We start from the raw sequence: 25856 nt of genomic DNA, 5'->3' as shown, positions 1-25856 counted from the left end.
ATTAAGAAAAAAGGAATCTGCTCTGGAGAAAAATATCATTATATTCTGATTGGAGAAGAACCTAAATTGAGTAGAAAATGTGGAAAACATAGAAAGACAGAAAGAAAAAGCAACTGTAATTGAATCCTAGCTTCTCATCATCACTAAAATTTTACATATCCTGACCTTTTGATTTTAGACATTCTGGTGGTTGGGTAGTAGTGAAATAATTGTGATATAATTTTCCATTGAATTTATTTAAAATAGCCTGAGCTAGGTGAAGTGGCTCATGACTGTAATCCCAGCACTTTGGGAGGCTGAGGCAAGAGGATCACTTGAGGCCAGGGGTTTGAGACCAGCCTGGCCAACATGGTGAAACTCCTTCTCTACTTCTAATACAAAAAATTAGCCAGGTGTGGTGCTGCGCACCTGTAATCCCAGCTACTCGGGAGGCTGAGGAAGGAGAATCGCTTGAACCCAGGAGGCGGAGGTTGCAGTGAGCCAAGATTGCACCACTGCACTCCAGCCTGGGTAACAGAGTTGAAACTGTGTCTAAAAAATAAATAAATACATAAATAAAATAGCTTATTTAATTACTTGATTTGATGTATTTATCTGGTAATTACTGATGTTAGCATCTTCATGTATTTATTGGTCAGATCATCATTTGTGAAGTACCTGTTCAGGTCTCTTGCCCAGTTTTCTATTTGGCTGTCAGTCTTTTTCTCGTAGATTTGTAGGAGTTCTTTATATAATCTGGATACAAATTTTTTAACAACTTCTATGTTACAACTATCTTCTTCCACCTTGTAGCTTGCCTGGTGGGAGGTGGTTGAATCATGGGGGCAGGTTTTCCCCACGCTGTTCTTGTGATAGTGAATAAGTCTCACGAGATCTGGTGATTTTATAAAGGGCATTTTCCCCTTCACAGGCTCTCTTGCCTGCTGCCATGTAAGATGTGCCTTTGCTCCTCCTTTACCTTCTGCCATGATTGTGAGGCCTCCCCAGCAATGTGGAACTGTGAGTCCATTAAATTTTTTTCTTTATAAATTATAGTCTCAGTTATTTCTTCTTAGCAGTATGAAAATGGATGAATGCAATCACATTCAACAAGCAGTTCCCACATCCTTCCCCCATTCCCACCCCCAGTGACACATCCCATCCCAAGAGATGAGTACGGCTAACACAGGGGTAGAGGCTTTGGTGTGTCTTTTTCCATACAGTTGTTGATGGACAAAACATTTCTTACAAAGACTCACACAAAACACATCATTTTGTAACATGCTGTTTCGCTCACTATACGATCAGTTTTTCAGTGTCCTAACATATGTATAAAACATTATTTATTAATCTGAGAAAGAAAGTGTGTTGGGACTGTCATGGGTCTGCTTTTCTATGTTTTTGAAGGGTTCAATTATCACACATGATAGGCCCAGAAACTTGCACAGGAAGCCCCCAGTTAAAAATTGACTGTGCTCAAAGGATACTTTCAGTATTTTGAAACTTGAAAGATATTTTCCCAAGAAACAATGCTGAAATGAGTACTAGGTTCTCAAGATTAGAGTAATATCTACAATGAACTCACAAGGTAGCTGAAACAACAGGCACTCCAAATGAAACATAAGTAAAAAGATAACACTACTGCAAAACAAATAAAACAGATTATTGCATTTACTTGAATGTCTGTGCCTTAAAACAAACTGCCAATTTAGGTGGAGAAAATGGTAAATGAATTTGAAAAGTACTACGGAATTTTGAAAGAAATTTCTATTTTTTCAAAGCTCCACACACTGATATTAGTGTGGTATGGGTTGAATTGAGTTCCCCTCAAAAATGTTGAAGTCTTAACTCCCAGTGCTCGTGAATGTGACTTTATTTGGAAATATGGCATTTGCAGAGGAGATAATTAAGGTGAACCCTAATCCAATATGACTGATATCCTTATAAAAGGGGGAAATTTGGACACAGACACACACAACACGTGAGGATGAAGACAGAGATTGGGGTGGCGCCTGCAAACCACCAGAAGCTGGGAAAGAGGCATGAAACAGAGTTCCCCCACAGCTCCAGAAGGAGCCCATACTGCACCTTGATCTTGGACTTTTACTTATCAGAGCTGTGGAACAAGAAGTTTCTGTACCTTAAGCCACCCAATTTGTACAGAAGCCCTAGGGAATTCACGCAATGTGATTCTTCATTATTTCTAACTTTGCGTCAATCACATCTCAGGATTTCTCTCTTCTTTAATACAAATGTGCCACATCCCAACAGCCATCAGCCATGGCTGGAGTGGGGCCAAGGTCAGCAAATGGAAGGATGAGTAGCAGAATATGAAGGGAAGGAGATAGTAGAAAACGAGGGAGAAAGAGATTTGTTCCATCTTTCCCTGGGTGACTGGACAAGAATTAGATAAGAAAAGGGAAAGGGAGAATTAAAGCCAATGAGCATTGCAAAGTGAGAAAAATGGCTTGAGAGACATGTAATTATGTGAATTGTGGATGGTCAAAAACAGAAGAAAAACATTTTAAACAATAAGGGAGCACAGGCCAGCAGAATGCTGAGCCAGTTTCCTGGATAATAAGCGAGATCCATGAAGTTACAAAGGAGTCAGAGTTTGCCCACCTAGTACTACAGGACCTGCAGGAAACAACTCGTCTGCTCTCTTGCAGACTTGGTCAAAGGATCTGTGTGACTGAGGCAAGTGTTACAAAGCTTGCCCCAAGCAGTTGCAGCTGTAGGAGGTAGTGCACCCAGAAGGGACGGGAATGTCCAGCGGGGAGACCTTTGCTCCCGCTGCTCCTCAAAGCCAGCCTGCTGGAACACAGTCACCTTCCACTTTGTGCCAGTGGCACAAAGCAGCTTGGCTACTTTTCCCAGTTGTAAATCGTGATCAGATCCCTCACAAAACTCTTCCAGGAGGCAATGGTCGCTTTGGTCTTTCTAGTGGACAGAGGATGCCTTGTAGACATTTCCCTAACTCCAAAGAGGGCACACTTTACCTGGTTCTCAGAAACAGCTCAGAAAGTTCCAGAGGTACATGAGTCACAATTCAGTGAAAATCCATGTGGATGGATTATGTATAAACCAGGGCAGGGACTAGGGGGAGGTAAGGGCACAGCATTGAAGGAGGCACTCATTGTCTTGCCCAGCCCTGGAGTCAGTGTCTCCTTACATTTTGCACCTTAGTTCCCTCATCCAAGTCCCAGTCTTGGTGAAAACCAAAGTTTTTGTTTCATTCATTTGTTTATTCATTCAATAAGTATATTAATCCAGTTGAATGAGTACATGGTGACAAACTATTCATTGAGCTCATACCATAGCCCATTCTGGTTAAAATATGTTCATTAAAAAATGGTACAGTTGGTCTTAGAGCTAGGCCCCAGTCGACACACTGGGAGGGTAGTTGATTTCTTCATTAAAGTAAAAAGAGAAAATTTGCTGTAAGAGAAGGGCAAATTAATCCTATTGACCACACACTCTATGATCCAATTTATATAAAATGTTCACAATAGACAAGTCTATAGACACAAAGTAGATTTTTGGTTTCTTAAAGCTGGACATGGGGGTAGGAAGAATGAGGCATGACTATTAATAAATATGGGGTTTCATTTTGGGGTGATGAAAATATTACAAAATTGATTGTGATGATGGTTGCACAACTAAAAACGCTGAACTGTACACTTGGGTGAAGTGCACGGTATGTGAATTTGATCTCAATAAAACTTATTTTTAAAAAAGCATATGGTAGTTCACAGTAGAGATTGCTTCCAGCTATCTAACCTAAGGAAAGGCTTCAAGGAAAAGATGGGTTTGAAGCTGAAGAATTTGACTCTGTGGAATCAGAGTAAGAATATTTTTTTAGAAATGGGATCTCACTATGTTGCCCAGGCTGGACTCAAATAACTGAGACTATAGGTGCACAGCAGTGTGCTAGGCTAAGAGTAAGAGCCCTTTGGCAGGGAGAACAACAAGAGTGAAGCAGGGAGGCAGGAATTTACAGGATGCATATAGGGGACAGTAAGTCATTCAGCTCACCTGGTGTGTGGGGTCCACAGTGAGGATGGTGGTGTATTAAAGAAGGCCTTGAGCCAGGCATTCAGGAGGCTTGAGGTGGGAGGATCACTTGAGCTCAGGAGGTCAAGGCTGCAGTGAGCTATGATCATGCCTCTTCACTGAAGCCTGGGCAAAAGCGTGAGACCCTGCCTTATAAAAATAATAATTAATGAATTTAGAAGGTCTTGAATTCCAAGGGGAAGTATCCAGAATCTGAGCCATAAACAACCAAAGGATAGCCTGATCTGAGCTGAGCTTAATTTATATGCTGAAAGTATGAGAGACTAGTAGGGAAGAGACGAGAAATAAGGAGACCGCTGGAAGATTGTGCAACATCCCAGTTCATCTGCCACAAATGTGGAGGAAGTAGATACTAGCAGTGGTTACTAACTGCAAAATGTAAAGACTGTGGCCCGTGTAGATGGCAAAGGCAGGGAGATGCAGCATGCAGTGCAGCGTGGCACCAATAACTGGCAGACACCTTAGCAGACTTAGGGACTTCAACTGCAGAGAAAAGGTGAGGTCGCACTAAGAACTGTGAATCAGCCCTATGGGGCTGAAAATTGACAGCATTGGGATAAGTGGAACTGGGAAGACAGCAGAAGTAGAAAAATAAAGTTCAATTTATTTAAAAAAAATAAATTGGAAACAATGAGGAAGAAGTAGTGTTGGCAAAAAGCATTATGAGGTACAGGCTCAAGGAAGACAAGGAAAGCTTTGGCAAGAAGGGCAGATGGGGTGCAGAATTATGCTTCAATTCCAGAAAGGAAAGCACTGGGGTAGATACAAGGTTGGGGCTGGCAGAAGAGTAGCAGCTCAGAGATCATTAACACCTGATCCATTTAATTTCCTAGGTAACCAAAGACACCATGGAATATAATCTGCCTCTTCAAAAGTACACCTTTTGTACAATATGGCAAGGTATAAATAAGTACACACCTAAGCTCTAGACTTTTGTTCTATCCTCTCTGCATTTCAGTGTGGATGAATACAGTTTGGGAAGAAAGGAAAGAAGAACCAGCAGTTTTAAGCCCTTACTATGTGCTATGCAAAGTGTGTTCATTAACATTGTTGCTTTCAATCTTAAAGCATGGATTGAAGACAGGCAGTATTACCCACACTTCACAGATGCAGAAAGTAAATCTCAGGCTAAGGCGGGAGGAAAAGGGAGTTCACCAAATAAGCAGGAGCCTATCTGAAGCCTGATGCATCTGGTCCTAGAGCCAGCTTTCCATTTCCCCCCAGCCTCCACCTGTTTAAGCTTCTAGACCAGCAGGAGGAGGGAGGGGTCAGAGCAGCTGAGGGCCAGGAGAGATGTGAAAAACTCTAGGTGGAGACAAAGGGGAGGGCAGAGTGTGCCCTCAGTTCGTGTGCACTGGAGGGAGCTGATATTTGCACAGTAGTCAGGGTCACATGAGTGATCATGGTACAGCGAGAAGTTCTCCCTCCCAGGGCCAGGTCACAGGGTTTGTTTCTGTTCAATCCGGATTCTTCCAGTAAAAGCTTCAACTTTCCACAGTGAAGCTGAGAGCCTCCCAAAGTGCTGGCTACCTGCTGAGCGCCCCTGTAACTCTGACACAGTAGTAATTTGAGCCTCTGCAATTGCCGTCTGCTTCCTGTGAAAGTCCCTTCCGTGCCCACTGACCCTTGAGTGGGCCTTTGAGCTGTTGACGTTCAGCTGGAACTTGAAGGTAAGAATACAGCTTAAAAGAAATTCTGTACCTAACTCGTTAATTGATTTTTTTTAACCTTTAGCCACATAGGTGTGACTTTATAGATGCATTTACTCAAACCAGAAAAGATCCTAAGAATCTGATAAAATAATATAAAAGAGCTTTGTAACCAAAAGCCTCCAGCCTAAAAATTCAGACCTAGATTCAGGACCCCAGGCAATCACCTCCAAAGGCTCTCTCCCCTATAATACTATCTCTGTCTTCCAACCCGATCTTTTCCCAGATACGCTCTCTGTCGCATCCTCCTCCAGGGCCAGCTCAACTTCTCTGGCCAAGACTATTTCTTCTTCCATGAGAGTCCTCCTCTTATGCCAGCCATTGACCAAGACACATGCTGGGCCTGCAAGGGGACTGAACCAGATCCTGTGCTCCAGGGGTCCAGATTTATAAGCAAGTAACTATAGGACATGGAGTAAGAACTATAAAATTTTGCACACAAAATACTATAAGATCCCATGGAAAGGAGTGATTACTTCTGTTTACAGAGTCAGGGATGCCTTCACAAAGGAGGCCATAGTGATCTGGCCTGATAGGATGAAAAGGTTCATGCTGGCTGCTCAAGGGGAAATGTGTGTGTCTAAATGCCTGATTCTTCAAGGACAGGAACCATGTGCTGATGTGGCCCAGCAATGAGGGGCTTGGGGAGGGTGAGAAGGACTTGGGACTTCTCCTGTGGGAACCGGCAGATCCCTCTGCTCCCACTGCACTACCCAGCTGCCCCAATCTCTTGCCGCATCTCCTTCTCCCAGCTTTAGCCAGGTTCTATCACTCCCCGTGCAGGCCTCCAACAAGGGCAATACAGTGGGATCCATAGTACACTGGACAGCCAAGCCCTTAACTGCCCTAGTCCTCAGCAGCAGGCGCCCTTCTGCACACACTCACAGCCATGCCCATGCCCTCGGTCATCAGCTACCTGCCCAGAGCAACACCTACCACAGAGTTGGTCAATGTGTTGCATGAATGATTCTCAAGACATTATTTCCAGGCCAGAGCCCTAAGCTCACATGTATACCTGCCTACAGGTGTACATTGGGAAGTCCCACAAATACATCAGACTCAACCCCAGAATTGGACTCACCATTCCCCTCACCCCCACCCTATGGAGAAACTTCTCTCTGTGTCCTTACATGGTCTTTCCTCTATGTGCACACATCCCTGGTGTTGCCTTGTGTGTCCTAATCTCCTCTCATTACAAGGATACCAAATAGGAATGGGTCTCATCCTAGTGGCCTCATTTTAACTTAATCACCTCCTCAAAGACATTATCTCCAAATACAGCCACATGCTAACATACTATGGATTAAGACTTCAACATACGAACTTAGAGAGACACAATTCAAACCATGATAACATCCGTCTTAGTTCATTTTGTGTTGCTATAACCAAATACCTGAGGCTAGGTAATTTATAAATATAAGAGGTTTATTTTGAATCATGATTCTGATGGCTGAAAAGTCCAAGAGCATGGTGCTGGCATCTGCTCAGCTTCCGGTGAGAGCCATGCTGCATCAAGACGTGGTGAAGAAATAGAAAGGCAAGTGAGCATGTGCAAAGGGACCAAACTCACCCACTTCTGGGAGATGGCATTAATCTGCTCATGTGGAATCCACCCTTATGGCCCAAACACCTCTCACGAGACCCCATCTCCCAGCACTGCCATACTGGCAGTTAAACCTCAACAGAGAGTTTTGGTGGGGACTAACCACATCCAAACCACAGCAGTATCCAAAAAGTATAAAATTTTGTAATTTTACATTTATATATATATACTTTTTTTTCATAACTATGTATAAATAGTTTTCTATAACTATGACTGCCATAACAAATTATCAAAAATTTAGCAGCTTAAAACAACACAAGTTTATCCAAACAGGTGTCTCTGCGTAAAATCAAGGTGTTGGCAGGGCTGTGTTCCCTTCTGGAGGCTCTGAAGAAGAATCCCTTCCAAGCTCATTCTGGTTGTTGGCAGAATTCAGATTCATGTGGCTGTAGGACAGAGGTCCCATTTGCCTGTTGATTGAGGTTCATTCTCAGCCTCTGGAGGCCATGCTTTGTCTTGTGTTCCCCTTTGTCTCTAAGCCATCAATGGCAAGTTGAGTCCTTCTCATGTTTCCAAACTCTCCAGTCACTTCTTCTACCACATGACTCTCTGACTGGTTCCTCTGCACCCTTGCCCACTTTTAAGTGCCCTTGTGGTCACATTAGGCCCACCTGGATAATACAGGACATGCTCATGGCCTTAAGGTTCTTCTCTTTTTTTTGTAAGACGGAATCTCGCTTTGTCGCCCTCCACCTCCCGGGTTCACGTCATTCTCCTGCCTCAGCCTCCCAAGTAGCTGGGACTACAGGCGTGAGCCACCACGCCCAGCCTGCCTTAAGCTTCTTAACCTAAATTCCACATGCAAAGCCCTTTGCCACACAATGTAATGTATTAGGAATTAGGACGTGGACATCTGTAGGGCCATTATTCTGCCTACAACAATATACATTTGAAAAAGACAGAAATACAACTCTGTGTGATAGATGTTTTCCTTGTATATTTGGACTTTTTCCAAATTTTCTGCAATGTATGCCTTTAAATTCACAATTTAAAAAAAGAGGCAATTTTTAAAGAAGGAATATAGGATTTGTATACAGATGTTGGCTGTGATCCTGGGCAAGTTATGATTGTGTAACTCTCAGCTTCCTCACATTTATGAGGGTGATAATTATTCCTTCCTAATAAAATTGTCATATGAATTAAGAGAGAAAAAGAAAAGTCCATGAAGGACCTAACATAGAAGGCCTGCAAGAAATGTTTGTTCTTATCCCTCCTCTTCTGAATTTGATCACACCGTAATCTCAGGAGTACTGTCCAAACTCCACCTTCTTTGATGTATTATAAATACAGCTGCTTTTCATATTTGAAATTTTTCAGAAATAATTTGCCTTTCATTTTCCAAAAATTGTCTTCATCTTAAAGGGCTCAGCTCAATCTGGAGGCAGAAGCCACCATGAAAACTGGCCTCGCTAATCTGGGCACCTGGTTTTCTCATCCATTCCATGAAGCAGCTGGGCCAGATTATTTTATTCAACCTCTAGCAAGCATGTACTGTTACATTTTCTGTAAGGACCCTTTCAGCTCTGAAGTTCTATTACTCATATTCAGCAAAAGTTAAAATAAATTAATGTATACAAGGCACTCAGCCCAGCGATGGTAAATTGAAGTGTTTGATAAATGTTAGCTTTTAACTACTATTTCCTTAGTAATAGTAGTAATAAATGTCTTCTGGAACCCCAGTAGCCAGTTATCCTTGAGTAATAGTGGCTTACTTCTTCAGCTTTCTCCTTTTGGTGCATTTAAAAGTCTTCCCTCAATATAACAATGACAAAACACACACACACACACACACACACACAATGCAAAACTGGGCAAAGGAGATATTTCTCCTACAAATGGCCAATAAGCACATGAAAAGATGCTCAACATCATTAATCATTAGGGAAATGTGAATCAAAACCCCAATGAGCTATTTATCACCCCACACCCATTAGGATGGCTATTATCAAAAACAAAAAAACAAACAAACAACACAGGAAACAACGAGTGTTAATGACAATTTGGAAAAACTGGAACACTTATGCACTGCTTGTAAAATTTAAAATGGTGCAGCTGCTATGGAAGATGCTGTAACATTTTCTCAAAATATTAAACATAGAATTACCAGATGATCTAGCAATCTCTCTTCTGAGTATATACCAAAAAGAACTGAAAGCAATAATTCAAAGAGATATTTGTACATCGATGTTCACAGAGACCTAATTCACGACAGCCAAAAGTTTCCATCAACAGATGAATGGATAAACAAAATATAAGCTGGGCATGGTGGCTCACGCCTGTAATCCCAACACTTTGGGAAGTCAAGGTGGGTGGATCACCTGAAGTCAGGAGTTCAAGACCAGCCTGGCCAACATGGCAAAACTCTGTCTCTACTAAAATTACAAAAATTAGCCAGGCATGGTGGTGGGCACCTGTAATCCTAGCCACTCAGGAGGCTGAGGCTTGAGAATCGCTTGAACCCTGGAGGCAGAGGTTGCAGTGAGCCAAGATCATGCCATTGCACTCCAGCCTGGGCAACAGAGTTGGACTCTGTCTCAAAAAATAAAAATGGTATATACCTACAGTGAACTAAGGAAGGAAATCCTATCACATGCTACAACACAGATGAGCCTTGAAGAGATTAAATCAAGTTTGCAATTAAGCATAAGATTAAGCTTAATTAATAAGACATTCACAAAAGGACAGATATTATGTGATTCCACCTAAATAAGGTATATAGAGTCCATAGAGAAATAGAGTAAAATGGTGGTTGCCAGGAGCTGAGGGAGGGGGAATGGGAAGTTATTGTTTAATGGATACAGAGTTTCTGTCTGGGAAGATGAAAAAAATTCTGGAAAAGGATGGTTATAATGATTGCACAACAATGTGAATGTACTTAATGCCTCTGAACTGTATGCCTAAAGACAGTTAAAATGATCAATTTTGTATTAAGTGTATTTTACCACAACTTCTTTAAAAATCTCCTCTATTCTTTTCCCATAGGGACCCCCAACGCTGAGACACTATGGCCCTGACCTCAGAGTTGGGGAAACAGATAAAACTGAAAGAGGTGGAGGGGACCCTCCTGCAGTCTGCAACTGTGGACAACTGGAGCCAAATCCAGAGCTTCGAGGCCAAACCAGATGATCTCCTCATCTGCACCTACCCTAAAGCAGGTGACTGCAGGGCAGGAGGGACAGCAAAGACCTGCTGAGCCAGCACCGGTTTGTAACTTAAGTTAGAATTCCTCTTGAGAGGAAACCTGCTCCTTCTTATTGTTCCACAGTGGGGTTCAGAGCTCAGGACTCATGCAGGATGCCTGATATCCCTGGGGTTTCCAGGAAAGCTGCTGTGCTCTGCCATGCACTGGTCCTGGGTTGGGGGAGCCTTGCCTGTGCTGCTCCACTCCCTACAGAGATCCAAAGTCCATCCATCCCTCATGGACTTCCATCACTCATGGCTAACAGGATCCTGACCCGAGGGGAGGTTTATGCAAACACCAAGCTCTACATCTCCTTTGTTTACTCGGGACTCTTCAGGGAAGATTGTCTAACAGCTTTCTCCTTCTCACCCTTCCTTTCTGAGCCTCAGGGACAACATGGATTCAGGAAATTGTGGATATGATTGAACAGAATGGGGACGTAGAGAAGTGCCAGCGAGCCATCATCCAACACCGCCATCCTTTCATTGAGTGGGCTCGGCCACCCCAACCTTCTGGTGAGAGCACCTCCCTCTTTCTTTCTTCCTGCTTTCTTTCACTCTCTCTTCTGTTTTCCCTTGTCTTTTCTCACTTTTCTCTTCTCTCCTCTCTCTCTCTCCCCCCCGTTCCTCTTCTCTCTCTCCCTCCCTCTCTCCTTCCTCTTCTCTTTCTCTTTCTCTCTCATTTTCACTGTCATATGTTTCTTCCTTTTATCTTCCTCTCATCTTCTGTCTGCATATTATTTAAGATTTTTTGCCAAAAGTGAATCACCAAGTGAAAAGGGTGTGCGCTAGGGTCAGATTCTGCCTTGTTTTCTTCTTAAGCCCTCCCTCTGATCATGTGCAACTGTAGAACATACTGAAGATGTGAGAAACTGTAAGCCATTTATTCCCTCTTCTCTCTGTACCCCAACCTGATAAAGCCCAGTGCAACCAGGAGAGTATCCAAGAATCAATAATTCACACACACATACACACACACACACACACACACACACACACGCCATTGCATTTGGAACCAATTATTTCTATTCAATAGAGAAGACTTTTCAGGTAATGCTCAACCTGGAAGTGTTTCTCTTCACATCAAAAAATAAAGGAAGCTAAAAAATATAACCAGAAGGCTATATTTCAGGTAACTAGAGCTGCTGGAACTATTTTGCAAAACAAGGATAGGAGGAAGGCCTACTTCCCTAAGTTGCAGCATTGCAGAGATCCATGTGATAGGAAACTGGAAGCACAGTAGCTGAAGCTATGAAAACGTAGTCAATGCAGCTCTAGCATGAAGTCTAGACTTGGAGCAACTGTAGACAGAGGTCCGATAAATCCCTAAAAATGTCCTGAGATAGAAAGTCTCTGATCTGATGCATACAAGACACTTGTAACCTGTACAAGGAGGTGTCTCCAAGTCAGAATAGCCTTAAAGGATTTTGCTCTCCCCTATGATCCTACCATCCAGCCCCTGTGGCTCCTCTGGCTCTCAAAGAGGAGACAATGGTCACTAGGTAGGTAACCACTGGCTTTGTAACCCAGTGCCCTGCTCTGAACTACCTGTGGGGCTCTGACCCCATAAACAGGCCAGATTCTGCCTGCTTAACCACAGTCTCACTCCATGTGCCATCAGGGCCTGCTGTTTTGTGTGTGTCTAGTCTTCTGCTCCTTGAGCAGCAGGATGGTATGATAGTTAAGGTCTACCAGGGTTTAAATCCTGACTCCATCACTTACCTCACGACGTTTAAATCTTGACTCTGTCACTCACCTCACAATGTTTACATAACCTCTCTGTGTTACAGTTTCCTTAGCTGCAAAGTGTGGATAGAATCAAGGCCTATCTCAAAGAGTTGTTGTGAGCATTAACAAATCCAATACAGGTAAAAAGCCTGAAGCATTGCCTGACACTCAGAGGATACTATCTACATGTTAGGTATCTTTACTAACCACCTCCCTAGGCCCCATGACCCCATGTGTTCCCTAATTATCTAAGACCAGCATTTTTTGTTTATTTAAAGATGGAGACTAGCTCTGTCACCCAGGCTGGAGTGCAGTGGTGCCATCATAGGTCACTGCAACCTGGAACTCCTGGGCTTAGGCAATCTTCCCACCTCAGACTCCTGAGTAGCTGGGACTACAGGTGAACACTGCCACACCTGGCAAATTTTTTAATTGTTTGTAGAGATAGGGTTTCATTATGTTTCCTAGATTGGTCTCAAACATGTGGCTTCAACCAATCCTCCTGCCTTGGCCTTCCAAGCCACTGGGATCACAAACATGAGCCACCAGACCCAGCCCAAGAACAGCTTTTGATCTTTGTTCTGCCTCCTGCCCCTGCTGCTGCCCAATGTCTTACCTCTGACAATGTGAGAGATTAAAGAAAGAGGAGAGGCCTAAGCAAGATTTCTAATGAAGTATTCTTAGCAGTAGAGAGCAGAGTGTTCAATCACTAAATCAGCATAAAAACCAGGATAGAGCTATAGAATCCGGAGAAAGAATGGTAATCAATCAGCCAGCGTGGCATGTTCTACAAAGGAATCCTGGCCTCTTTATGAACGAGGGTGCCCTGTGTGAGAGTAACAAACGGTCTCAGCCTTTATAATCTGCCCGGCCACCGACAGCTGAATGCTGGCTGGAGACTCAGCTGTGCAGTGGTTGGTTGGTTGGTTGTTTGTTTGAGACGAAGTCTGGCTCTATTGCCCAGGCTGGAGTGCAATGGCGTGGTCTCGGCCCACTGCAACCTCTGCCTCCTGGGTTCAAGCAATTCTCCTGCCTCAGCCTCCCGAGTAGCTGGAATTACAGGCACCTGCCAGCGTGCCTGGCTAATTTTTGGTATTTTTAGTAGAGTCGGGGGGTTTCACCATGTTGGCCAGGCTGGTCTCGAACTCCTAACCTCGTGGTCCACCCGCCTCGGCCTCCCAAAGCGTTGAGATTATAGGCATGAGCCACTGCACCCAGCCAGTGGCTTTCTTTCACAGCAGATAATCCCTGCCAGCCGAGGTGAGGAGCACCACTGGGAGGAGACCAGGTGCTGATGTAGACTCATGGCTGTTGGCCAAAGGTCTCAACCACCCTTGGAGCATTCTGGAGTGGTCAGGCACTACTGGACAATGGATGAGCTTGTGCTCTGCATGGTCAGTCTCCCTTCCAGGCCCCCCTTCTGCTCCTCCATCAACTCCCAGCCTCACAGACGTTCTGTGACAAAAGGGATTACATCTGTGACCCACAAAGAATTGGTTTGGAAAGACTTTGAAAAGACCTGTGTGCATGTGTGTGCATGCATGCGTGTGTGTGAACTGTATATAGGTGAAATCTAGGAATGATCCACTCCATTTCAGCAAACATCTATGCTCAAGGGCCTATGCTGCTCATAAGACTTCACACCTACTTGCCCTCAATAAGTATGGTCCCATGGAAGAAACCAATGCAGATGATGTAACAACAAGCATGAAGCGCTATTGGCAGGGTGAGGGGAACATGGCCAAAGAATAGTTTCTGGAGGTGACAACTGAAATGATAAACTGCTGTCATTACTAATTTTCTGCCTCTGTCTCCTGCCAGACCACAAACTCTGATGGCAAGAAACAAGTTCTGTTTGACTTTGTACTCCCATGGGGCCGTTTCTACAGTATTGGCTGAATTGATTTATCCCACACAGTCACATGCAATTTGGCTCAAATCCCAAGGCTAAAATCTTAGTGCAGGTGATGAAGGCCAAAAATGACCTCGTTTGCTCCCCTTCTTTCCTGCTAGTGGGCTTGGGAATGGGCCCTGCAGCCTGGGCTGTGTCATGCATACTCTCCATGCTGTGCTTCTCCACCCTGAGTCTGAGCAACTATCATGGTGTTCCTGGTGGGTGAGGCAACCCCATGGGGCTTTTCCGAATCACTGATGAGAGGTGGGGCAAGGGTGTGGTGGGACAGAATATACAATGTACCTATGTTCGTAAAAGAAAACACTGGTCAACTGCTTTATGTAAAGCCTCAGCTCCACAGTATCTCTCTCCTGTAGGGGTTTTTTGGCAGAAAAATGTGGAGCTGGAGCTGGGCTGAGTCCACCAACAGGGCTGGATCAGGAGTAGGAGCGGGGTTTCTTGCTTGTCATAGGCAGGAAGGATGACTGTGAGCCATCAGAGGACCATAATGACTGAGTACAGATTTCCTAATTAGAGGACTGGGTCTCTTTTAGGCATTAAGTGGTTACTGCCCACAGGACATTAAATCAGGTGTAACAGGAAAGAGGAGAGCCACCAGTACCAGGAAGGAAATCAACCGGCCTGCAGATCTCACTTTCTGGCAGATTCCCTGAATTTGCTCCCCAGCTTGGGACTGAGAGTCCAACTCCACCCATAACCTTCCCTTCTGTCCTCTATGTCTGCTAAGGTTTCTTATAGTTTTCATCTCTGTGTTTCTCTACATTGTGCTTCTTTAGCTCTGCTACTGTTTTTCTTTTCAGCTATGTATGTTCTGCTATTTAACCCTACTCATTGTAGGTTTTCATGTCCAAACACTTTATAAATCTTCCCAGTCTTTTTAGTAATCTCTTGTTTCCTTGATCATGTTTTCAACTTTCTCTTGCATTCCTCTGCACTTTTTTATGAGACAGGGTCTTACTCTGTCACCCAGGCTAGAGTGCAGTCGTGCAATCACAGCTCACTGCAGCCTCAATCTCTCGAGCTCAAACAATCCTCCCATCTCAGCCTCCTGAGTAAGTAGCTGGGACTATAGGTGTGTATCACCATGCCCAGCTAATTTTGGTATTTTTTTTTTTAGAGACAAGATTTCACTGTGTTGCCCAGGTTGGTCTCGAACTCCTGAGCTCAAGCAATCCACCTGCCTCAACCTCCCAAAGCACCAAAATTACAGACGTGAGCCACTGCACCTGGTCTTCTTTGCATATTGTAAACATAGTTATTTATATTCTCTATCAGGTACCCAATAATGGAGGTCACTAAGGGTTTAGTTCTTCCACCTGTTTTTTTCTGCTCTTGTTCATAAGGCTTTTCCCTCATTTGTTTTGTAATTTTGTATAAAAAGTTTTTTTCTCCCTCTCTTGATCTCACACCTACATTGGAACATTTCCAATCTACAATAGTTTAAGTTAACTTCTGGTCCATGCATGTAGTATGAAAACAGGATTGTGGTTATGAGTTCTCAAGAAAGCCTCTTTTTCTGCACCCAGAGGTGAGGCAAGGAAATTACTTTACCTCTCTTTGTCAGTAGATGGTGTTTTTCTCTCTCACCTTTCACTGAGGTAGCAGGCATTTGAGTTTCTCCTGCTAATGCATGGGTCTCTGTTCCTAATCTGTGCCTCACTAAAGCCCAGGCCTACCAGCCTCCTCCCTGAGCAGGGGTCACTGAACTGAGGACTGGGTGTCCGGTGGGTGAACCCACTCCGGGCAGCTGTCATCAAAGCCTTTGCCCACTTCTCCATCTTGCAGCTCCCTCCCTCTTCACTTTGGTCCCTGGAGGCTCCCCTGATTTTCTTATGAGCCTGATTCTGCACTTAAATGAGTGTTTGGTGTTTTCATCAGAATCTGCAGGTGTGTGATTAACAGGAAAGATCTTCATAATATTCATGCCACCATATCACCAGCACTGAAAGTACTTGGAGAGACCCTTGAAGAGTGAGCGGGACTGACCAGATGCATAGAGATGAGGGCTGGAGGGAGGCACAGGGGCCTGGGGCAGCAGGACCAGATGTGTAGAGACAGGGCTGGAGGGAGGCACAGGGGCCTGGGGCGGCAGGACCAGATGCATTAGAGATGAGGGCTGGAGGGAGGCACAGGGGCCTGGGGCGGCAGGACCAGATGTGTAGAGATGAGGGCTGGAGGGAGGCACAGGGGCCTGGGGCGGCAGGACCAGATGTGTAGAGACGAGGGCTGGAGGGAGGCACAGGGGCCTGGGGCGGCAGGACCAGATGTGTAGAGACAGGGCTGGAGGGAGGCACAGGGGCCTGGGGCGGCAGGACCAGATGTGTAGAGACAGGGCTGGAGGGAGGCACAGGGGCCTGGGGCGGCAGGACCAGATGTGTAGAGACAGGGCTGGAGGGAGGCACAGGGGCCTGGGGCGGCAGGACCAGATGTGTAGAGATGAGGGCTGGAGGGAGGCACAGGGGCCTGGGGCGGCAGGACCAGATGTGTAGAGACAGGGCTGGAGGGAGGCACAGGGGCCTGGGGCGGCAGGACCAGATGTGTAGAGACGAGGGCTGGAGGGAGGCACAGGGGCCTGGGGCAACAGGACCAGGGCACGTGAAAGGACCAAGTGTGAGCTGGCGTAGAGGTGGAGCTTAGGAAACAGACCAGAGGCAGGACAGCTTTGCAGGTCTTCTAAGGAATACAGACTTCAAAAACAGCTAAAGGTGGTTTTCCAGCTTTTCTTTTTAGTGCCCACTTTTTTATTTAACAAAAATTACCATGACTACATGATCCAGCAATTCCTCTTCTGGGAATATATCCCAAAGAAATAAAAACATGGTCTCAAACAGATACCTGTACACCCACATTCAAAATCACATCATTCACAATAGCCCAAAGGTGGAAACAACCCAAGTGGCCACCAGTGAACGAATTGAGAAACAAGATGTGGATTCACACACAATGGAACAGTATTCGGTCTTAGGAAGGAGATCCTCAGCACTAACTTGACCCAGCTCCTCTGATGTGATTTGCATGAGCCTCTGATTCCCACACCAGAGTGGAAGCTCCTTAGGGAGAAGGTCTGTGTTTTTCTCGTCTTTGTTGCCTTTTCCCCCTAACCTCAGCTTAACACCACGATTGCACAAAGTGCTCATTAAGGCTTTAAAATGAGAGAGTAGAAATCATGACTCACAGGCCAGCAAGTATATATGTTTTTAGAAATGAAACAAGTGATTGCAAACAGGCCAGGTACACGAGACAGCCTGCTGCAGGCACATGGGGGTTATCTCTGGCTGGCAGGAAGGTGTGGGAGGCCTCTGCTCTCTGGTCCTAGCTGACTGTGCCTCAGCAAGACATCACCTGCCCTTTCTCAGCTTCTATCACCTCATCCTTAAAGTGACAGAGTAAATTAACTCTAAGGCCCCATCCAGGACTGAAGCTGTGTGATTCCACAAAAATGAAAATTAATAATCCCATTGTAAAATCCCAAAAGAAAGTCAAGAGACTAGCAGAAAGATAGATGGGTGATGGGATATCCTGGACAGAGCCTGGATCATGAGGTCCCTGGGTAGTGCTTGTACTACACAGATGTTTCCTCTTGAACTATTTTAAAGGTGTGGAAAAAGCCAAAGCAACGCCCTCTCCACGGATACTAAAGACTCACCTTTCCACTCAGCTGCTGCCGCCATCTTTCTGGGAAAACAACTGCAAGGTAAGATACCAACAGCTCCCTGTGACAGAAGGGAGAGTAAGCCAACCAAAGCGAGTCCTGCAGACCCCAACGCAGAACATTCGTCATCACCTTTGCCTCTCCACTGTCTCTGATGCTTACCAGCAAACAAAAAAGTAAAGTTCTAGACTCAGCAGACATTCACCTGAACAGTTTCAAATAGGACATGAAGGCAGGAGCCAGACTACATATTTGGAGGAAACTAGAGAAATGAGGAGGCAGTGAGTGCAGTAAGTGTAGCTGTGAAATGAAGGGGAGAAGATGGTGATCCCAGGCTGCAGGCCATGGGGAGGCGCTCTAACAGACCAGGGAGGGAAGAATGAGAGGAAAAGAGCTAAAGATCTCCCCAAACTGTAAACAGATGAACAGACAGAGCAATGCTCTTGAGGACACCCCACCTCAGCCTCTGGTAGACTCTGAGTTCCTTGTTTTATTTATTCTGTGACTTTATCTGTGTGCACCACAGTGCCTAATAAGCTCCTGGCATGTAGAGGGCATTAGACACGTGCTTTTTGCGTAAATACAGAAGCGGCTGTGGAGCAAGTAGAGTCAAGGGTGCAAACTGAGCTGCCAGCCTTGGTGAGAAAGTGGGGCACTGTTTTCTTAAAGGCAGGAAGGAAGGGGAAAGAAGGGCTAAGAAAGATAGTTTCTGGGGGACTGGAGTGAAGTTGGAGGACTCACATCAAATGACTTCAGTCTTTTCAGTAATGTTGGATAAGGGGACAAAAACTTCCATTTCCAGAACTATGGCAAACTAGGTATTCTGAACCCCTGAAGCACTTATATGTAAAACATCCAGGATTACTGCATTTAAAAAATCACAAGTTTCCTTTTAAATGCATAACTGAGATTCAAAATAAAGTCCCTAGGTTTATAAACTGCAGAGGGAACTGAAACTCAAGTTGAGACTGGGACTCTCCTGGGGAAATTTGATGACCTGGATAATCCAACAACTTGAGTTTTAATGGCTGCACAGGGACAGGGTCAAAGCCCAGGGCACAAGGAAGCAGAAGAATGAGGAGCCAAAGCCGGGACTGCTGAAGGGCTACATCCTCAATGGATGGGTGGAGGAGGCAGAGGAAGACCTTGGGGAACCACTCCGCCTCGACCTAGGCTCTCAGCTCCCTTGAGAATGTGTAGCCACAGGTTTCCTCTCTCAGGGTTTGAAATTCAAAATTTCCCTCCTTGCATTGTCCAAGAAACTACAGGCAGAGAAATTACACAAGGTAGTCCCCACAGCCAGTGTTCCCAGGTCCTCTCTGGAGGGACACAGCTGCAACTCAGACCCCCATAGGATCCCCACTTGAGCTCACCATCCCACATTACAAAATACACAAAAGAACAAGCCACCATGAGACACAGTCTTCAGAAAGAACCTGTGGAAGAGTCAGACCTCAGGAACTTCAGACAATATAATTATCAGCTGTAGAAATAAAAGAAGGTTCAGGTTGTGTGAATAAATGAAAGAGTGAATCAAAAATAAAAAAGAAATAAGATGCTACTTTTAGACACAGAATTATTAAGTGAATAAATGGAATTTCTATAACAAAAAAATATAAGATCATGGAAATTAAAAACTCAAGCATAGGTTAAAGTGCAGAACAGCTGCACAGAGAATTAGTGAACTCAGACAGGAAGGTTTGAGGGCAAAGTTTTGAGGAGAGAAGAGAGACCTGTGGCTAGAGCTAAGAGCCAAGAGATGGAGCACGGGAGGGATTAATAAAAGGATTACCAAGCAGCAATGAAGAGGAAGAAAACTGAGGATAAAAAATTTAGAAACTCGGGGAATTTTTTAGATCAAGATTTCTTGAAACCTTCTTTACTGGTGCTTGGCAGCTTGGTAAGTTGGAGAAGAGAAGATGGGCAGTAGGACTTAGTAGACAGTAATAGAGTCAGTGCTTTCAGGAGAAGTGTTTCTCAACCTTAGCACTTGCTCTAAAGGGCCTGGGACTTGATATAATCAGGCATGATAAGACACGCAGGTACAGTGGTGACTGTCATAAGGAAGAAGTGTATCATCGCAGATCCCTAGAACGGGAGGCATGGCATGTCACACAGAGCCTCACAGGGAAGCAATGGGATAGGTCAGGAGGCAGAGAGAGTGAGTAGGAGACAAGGGCAAGAGCCTTGATGTGGTTTCTTTGGGAAGGAACAGATGAGACAGGGTAAGGAGGCTTGGGATTGGCCAGTTTGAACCATTGCAGCAGGCTTTCAGCCACAGGGGCTGGGCCTAGTCATCTGGTATCTGACCCTGGGGTGATCAGGGCAGGTGAATAGTGGCCCAGTGTGTAAGAGCCCAGCAGTGGAGGTGTTGGGGGTGTAGGTTCTAGGGTGTTGTAGGCAGTTCCTTCAGAGTCAGCAAAACCCTAGGATGTCAAAGTATCAGATGCAGAATATAAAAGACATAATTAATACAGCACTCCTGACATTTGGGGCAGATTTTTCTTTCTTGTGGGTGGGAGCAGGGGACCCTTCTGTGTATTGTAGAATGTTGAACAGCATCCTTGGCCCCTGCATGGATGCCGGTAGCACCACCACTCCAAGTTGTGAAACCAAAAATGTCTCCAGACATTGCCAAATGTCCCCGTAGTGGACACAACCATCCCATCATCCCCAGTTGAGAACCACTTAAAAGCGAATGAATGAAAAAGCACAGCATTGAAATAGCTGCTCATAGATCTGAGATGTGTAGTCAAGAGGCCCATTGGGGATTGATGCTGTTAAAATGTGAACTGAGTACTGGATAAAAGGTCAGATTTGTTGGGAGGGTGGAGGGATGTGAAGTTGTGAGCAAAGTGGAACTTGAAGGGATGTTTGTAGGGGCAGAGCTGAAATGATTAGAGATGGAAATCATTCAAGCTGAGGAGGCCAGGAGAAAAATAGAAGCTATTTTCTTGCTCTGTGACTCAAACTCTTAAACATGAAGCTTCTGTGCATCTTTGGGAGGGTGCGAGAGGGGTCATCAGTTTACGCTGATACTGTGGAAGTCTCCTATTCACGTGGCAGGTCATAGTTTATAGAGAAAGATTTTGCTCTTGATACCAAAGGGGCAATCAGGCAATCTAATCCTCAACAATCCCTAATTGATTAGCTAATTAAAAGGACTGAGTTTGAAGTAGAGAGCAGACTGATGATGAAGCAGAGACAGAAAAAGGAGAGAGGTCACAAGGCCAAGCACCACAACACTGAGCCAGAGTGCGCAGCAACCTGCAGAATGGCTCCGCCTAAGGGAACTCTGTGAAAGTCCACTTTTTATACCATCTTTTACCCACCTCTTTTCTTACCCCGAAGTTCCTTTATGTAGCTCGAAATGCCAAAGACTGTATGGTTTCCTACTACCATTTCCAAAGGATGAACCACATGCTTCCTGACCCTGGTACCTGGGAAGAATATTTTGAAACCTTCATCAATGGAAAAGGTACAGGAACATCCTTCACACCCTTGCATTCTCACTCCAGCTAGGCTGGGTCTAGGGAATCACAGGTAGCCTTTTATCCCCTAGAATGCCTGCACCTCATCAGGTGTGTCCTACCACAGACTGGGACTGGGCAAAGCAAGCTGGCCACTTTCTAAGTATATGCCCACAGCCCTCAGCAAACATCTTCCACCTGATTCAAAGCCTTTAATTAGCGTCATCCTCTTCCAAGGGGTGTCCTTGTCCCTATGTGATTGCACATAATAGACAGGAAGCCACTTTAGGGAAGATGTTGGGGCAAGTAACTCCAAGGCTGTCCCCATCTACATCACCCTCAAAATCAAACAGATCAGAACTCTTACAACATATCTAACCCAGAATTTGCATTTTCTCTCTCTAACTCACAGGAAAATCCCTAACACTCACAAGGCTTTGTACGATGCCTACATAGACCATTCTGTTTCTTGTGTCTATTTCAGTGGTTTGGGGTTCCTGGTTTGACCATGTGAAAGGATGGTGGGAGATGAAAGACAGACACCAGATTCTCTTCCTCTTCTATGAGGACATAAAGAGGGTGAGTAAAGGCTCTGCAGAAGAACCATTTTAAAGTGGTTCTTCAGGTGCAGAGAAATTCAAAGTTGTTTCAAAGGACATCCCAGAGAATTGTAGTATTTTTTTCTGATACTCTCAGCCATTCCAGTCCAATGTTACCCTTGCCACAGGACCCAAAGCATGAAATTCGGAAGGTGATGCACTTCATGGGAAAGAACTTGGATGAAACAGTGCTAGATAAAATTGTCCAGGAGACGTCGTTTGAGAAAATGAAAGAAAATCCCATGACAAATCGTTCTACAGTTTCCAAATCTATCATGGACCAGTCAATTTCCTCCTTCATGAGAAAAGGTGTGTGGGGCCTCTTTTATCATACACTCAGATTGTCTCATAACATCCTGCCTGCCTCTTAGCATACAATATTGAGTTTTATTAATTCTAAAACAATGTACTTCAACTATTCCCAATATGTGTTTCTAATAAAAGCAGGGATTTGATCCTGCTGTAAAAGAGAGCTTTCTAGGATATTGCTCCAGTATTTGGTTGCAAGGAACAGAGAGTCCCCCAAGCCAGCCCCAATGAAAGGGGCTTACTGTGAGGATTCACACTGGACAATAAAGGAAATGCAATCACATAGAAAACTAGGAAGAGGAGCCACCACTGGTCCAGACCTCCCAGGGGCCCCTGGTTCTCAGGGTCCAGGAATCAGCAGCAGAAGGGATGGGTCTTTGCTCCAACGCTCCACCACTTACAGGACTCGGCTGCTTTTCACGTATCTATTAGGCATGGCTTCCTCTGCTGACCAGCTTCCCGTCTCTCCACCCATCACAACTTTCTCCCTCTTTATAACTTCTGATGACTCAGTTTCTGCTCATAACTTGGTCTTGACCCTTGCCCAAACCTGCTCTACTTCATGAGTTTCAACAACTACTCTTGAGAACTGCCTCATCCTCAGTATTTCTTAGTTCCTCCCAAAGGAGGAATTCTAATTGGCCCATCTAGTATTTTTTAAGAAAAAAAACTTTATCACTTTCTAATTTAAAAAGCAAAACATGTCATTGTTAAATATTAAATTGGGCTGGGCAGATTGATTCATGCCCATAATCCCACATCTTGGAAGGCCGAGGCATGAGGATTGCTTGAGGCTAGGAGTTCGAAAGTAGCCTGGGCAACACAGCAAGACCCCATCTCTACAAAAAAAATTAATTAGCTGGGTGTAATGCTGCATCCCTGTATTCCCAGCTTCTCAGGAGGCTGAGGTGGGAGGATCACATGAGCTCAGGAGTTTGAGAATGCAGTGAGCTAGGACCTTGCCACTGTACTCCAGCCTGGGTGACAGAGCAAGACACCAGCTCTTCTTAAAAAATACATTGGCTGGGCATGGTGGCTCATGCCTGTAATCCCAGCACTTTGGGAGGCCCAGGCAGGCAGATCATGAGGTCAAGAGATCGAGACCATCCTGGCCAACATGGTGAAACCCTGTCTCTACTAAAAATACAAAAATTAGCTGAGCATGGTGGTACACGCCTGTAGTCCCAGCTGTTCAGGAGGCTCAGGCAGGAGAATCACTTGAACCCAGGAGGCAGAGGTTGCAGTGAGCCAGGATCACGCCACCATACTCCAGCCTGGCAACAAGCGAGACTTGTCTCCATAAATACATACATACATACATACATACATACATACATACATACATAAAATCAATATAAAATTATATTTTTTAAAAGTCTCTCCACCAAAACTCCATCTCCAAGAAGTAACTACCAACAGTATGGGAAGTCCCTTTCTCTCTCATTTATAACATACACATTTTTTATTCACAACAGTGAAATCATGGTATACACACCACTTTGAAACATCTTTTCATCTTCCTCTTTGATTTTGCACGTGCTTGAATTTATGTTGTTGCATTTTCCAATCTACAACAGTGTTCCATACCAAACCAAACAAACCAAAAAAATTCTACCCCTTTTCTCTCTGGATAATCAGTGGTAATGATTTGTCAAGGTGCCCTTCTTCAGGCTCATACATAACCATCTTTCTATACACCCTACTTCTTCAGACTCATACAGACACAAAGATATGTAACCATAATGAAAGCTTGCTCCCTAAAATGCAGAATGGGGTCATATTTTATACCTTTACTTATCAGGATATGAGAAACCCCTCTAGGGCAAGGCAGATAGACTCATACACCTCATTGATTTTTTGGTCCAATGTTATACAAAGCTAAAGATATGTCATAATTCATCCAACTATTCCCTTAATGATAGACACTATAATTATTGTTGTTTTCAATGTTTGTTTTTATGCATAATGTTAAAGTAAATATCTTTGTGCATAAATTATTATTTCCTGATGCTTTTATTTCTGTTGCATAATTTTCTGGAAGAGGCATTGGTGGGGAAAATAGTATTTCCCCTGTTTAAAATTAGTTTAAGTTGTTGTTTGGTGAAAAATAGTATCTCATTCATATTTTTCCAAAATTGTTTTTTATTGAGATATAATCAAAATACCAAAAATGCACAGATCTTAAGTATACGGTTCAACCCATTTTGATAAATGTATACACCCACACTACCAGCACCCCAATCAAGATAGGAAACATTTTCATCACCCCAGAAAGTTCCCTCTTGTGCCCCTTTTCAGTCAATGTCTACCTCCGGAGACAACCATTTTTCCTATTTCTATTACTCTAGATTGATTTTGCCTGTTGCTGGACTTCACATAAATGGAATCTCACAGTATTTACTTTCTTGTGTCTGGTGTCTTTTGCTCAACATAATGTTTTGAGATTCCTCCATGTGGTTCTGTGTCTGTAGTTCATCCTTCTTTTATGTCTATGTAGTAATCCATCGGGTAAATACACTACAGGTGGGGCCAGGTCATGCAGGTCACTAGCTGCCTTGGGTCAGTTGTCCAGCTGACTTAGAAGTCCGTCCCCTGCACAGAGTCCCCTAGGACTGCTTCTTATTGAAGAGCTGCTCACGGACAGGTGTCCACTGAAGGGGGAGTTGGGTGAGTCAGGTACGTGGACAGGCCAGATTCAGAATGGGCACTACACCACTTTACTCAGGGACACCACATCTTTCAATCAGAGAGTGACACTCCTGTCTTGGCTTCCTTTTTCTAGGAACTGTGGGGGATTGGAAAAACCACTTCACTGTTGCCCAGAATGAGAGGTTTGATGAAATCTATAGAAAAAAGATGGAAGGAACCTCCATAAACTTCTGCATGGAACTCTGAGCAAGATGTAAACACAATTAAAAGATGGATGGCAAGAGTGCAAATACTATCTTCAATCCTTCAGTCCCAGCCAGAAGAATCTCTGAAAGCATATTGTGAATGTATAGGATGTAGTACAAACGATCTCTGTGATGATTAACAGTATGTCACTACTTCATTTTTAAAAAGGGATCATGTCTAATGCCCATTTTCCAAACTATTCTTTCCAAAGTAAGATATAAGATAGCTTAATAAACTAAGTAAAACATATGACTTGAATACAAAAGGATTGTTTCAATCTCCATTATTCTGGAAAGTGTGTCCTAGTCTCCCAGTCTATAATATCATACTACCTTGAATATAAGTCCAAATATTAGGCTATATCTATATTAATAACAAAATTTCTGGCATCTGTCCTGACCATTCAGGCACCTGCAGCCTGGTTTCAATCCTGGAGTTCTGTCTGGTCACTATCAGAAGGAACACTACACTTTGAGGGCAACCCTGGTGCAGCCAGTCCTGAGGAAACATGGCCTGAGTGCCCTCACGGGTGGGTGGGAATAAAATGGAAGTGCCCAGAGGAGATGTCAGAAGACCAAAACCTGATTAATAGTTCTAGTGGTAGGTCCTATAGGAAACAGAAAGCATGATGGTGGCCTTTTGGGAACCCAAGTTGTGTCCTGGTAAAAGCAGAAAGGTGGAGACAGGGTGACTGTCAACAATGTCAGCATGGGCATGGCTCCCAGGCATGGAGGTAACTGGGT

General features: G+C 44.3%; 2 protein-coding genes across 2 annotated transcripts in view; both read left to right on the top strand.

Moving 5' to 3' along the window:
• GCC2 (GRIP and coiled-coil domain containing 2) overlaps nt 1-25856 on the top strand; it is a 673733-nt gene that overhangs the window by 376436 nt on the left and 271441 nt on the right. The gene's annotated exons all lie outside the window — the stretch shown is intronic.
• Nucleotides 5297-25359, top strand: LOC126933413 (sulfotransferase 1C2). The gene is made up of 8 exons (XM_050753106.1): nt 5297-5723; nt 10348-10520; nt 10936-11061; nt 17785-17882; nt 21192-21318; nt 21795-21889; nt 22038-22218; nt 25001-25359. Exons 2-8 carry the CDS (start codon nt 10370-10372, stop codon nt 25111-25113), a joined length of 891 nt encoding a protein of 296 aa, XP_050609063.1. The 5' UTR covers nt 5297-5723; nt 10348-10369; the 3' UTR covers nt 25114-25359.

Source organism: Macaca thibetana, chromosome 13 (genome assembly GCF_024542745.1).
Source record: "Macaca thibetana thibetana isolate TM-01 chromosome 13, ASM2454274v1, whole genome shotgun sequence".
NCBI lineage: Eukaryota > Metazoa > Chordata > Mammalia > Primates > Cercopithecidae > Macaca > Macaca thibetana.
Note: the sequence above shows the minus strand (reverse complement) of the source record. Positions and strands in the feature narration are given on the sequence as shown.

Excerpts from the sequence above, each read along its gene's own strand:
- LOC126933413 (XM_050753106.1), top strand. The coding sequence starts at position 10,370 with ATGGCCCTGACCTCAGAGTTGGGGAAACAGATAAAACTGAAAGAGGTG. Across the intron at positions 17,883-21,191 it reads TCTGGGAAAACAACTGCAAG|TTCCTTTATGTAGCTCGAAA; the intron begins GTAAGATACCAA and ends CTTACCCCGAAG. Across the intron at positions 21,319-21,794 it reads AACCTTCATCAATGGAAAAG|TGGTTTGGGGTTCCTGGTTT; the intron begins GTACAGGAACAT and ends TGTCTATTTCAG.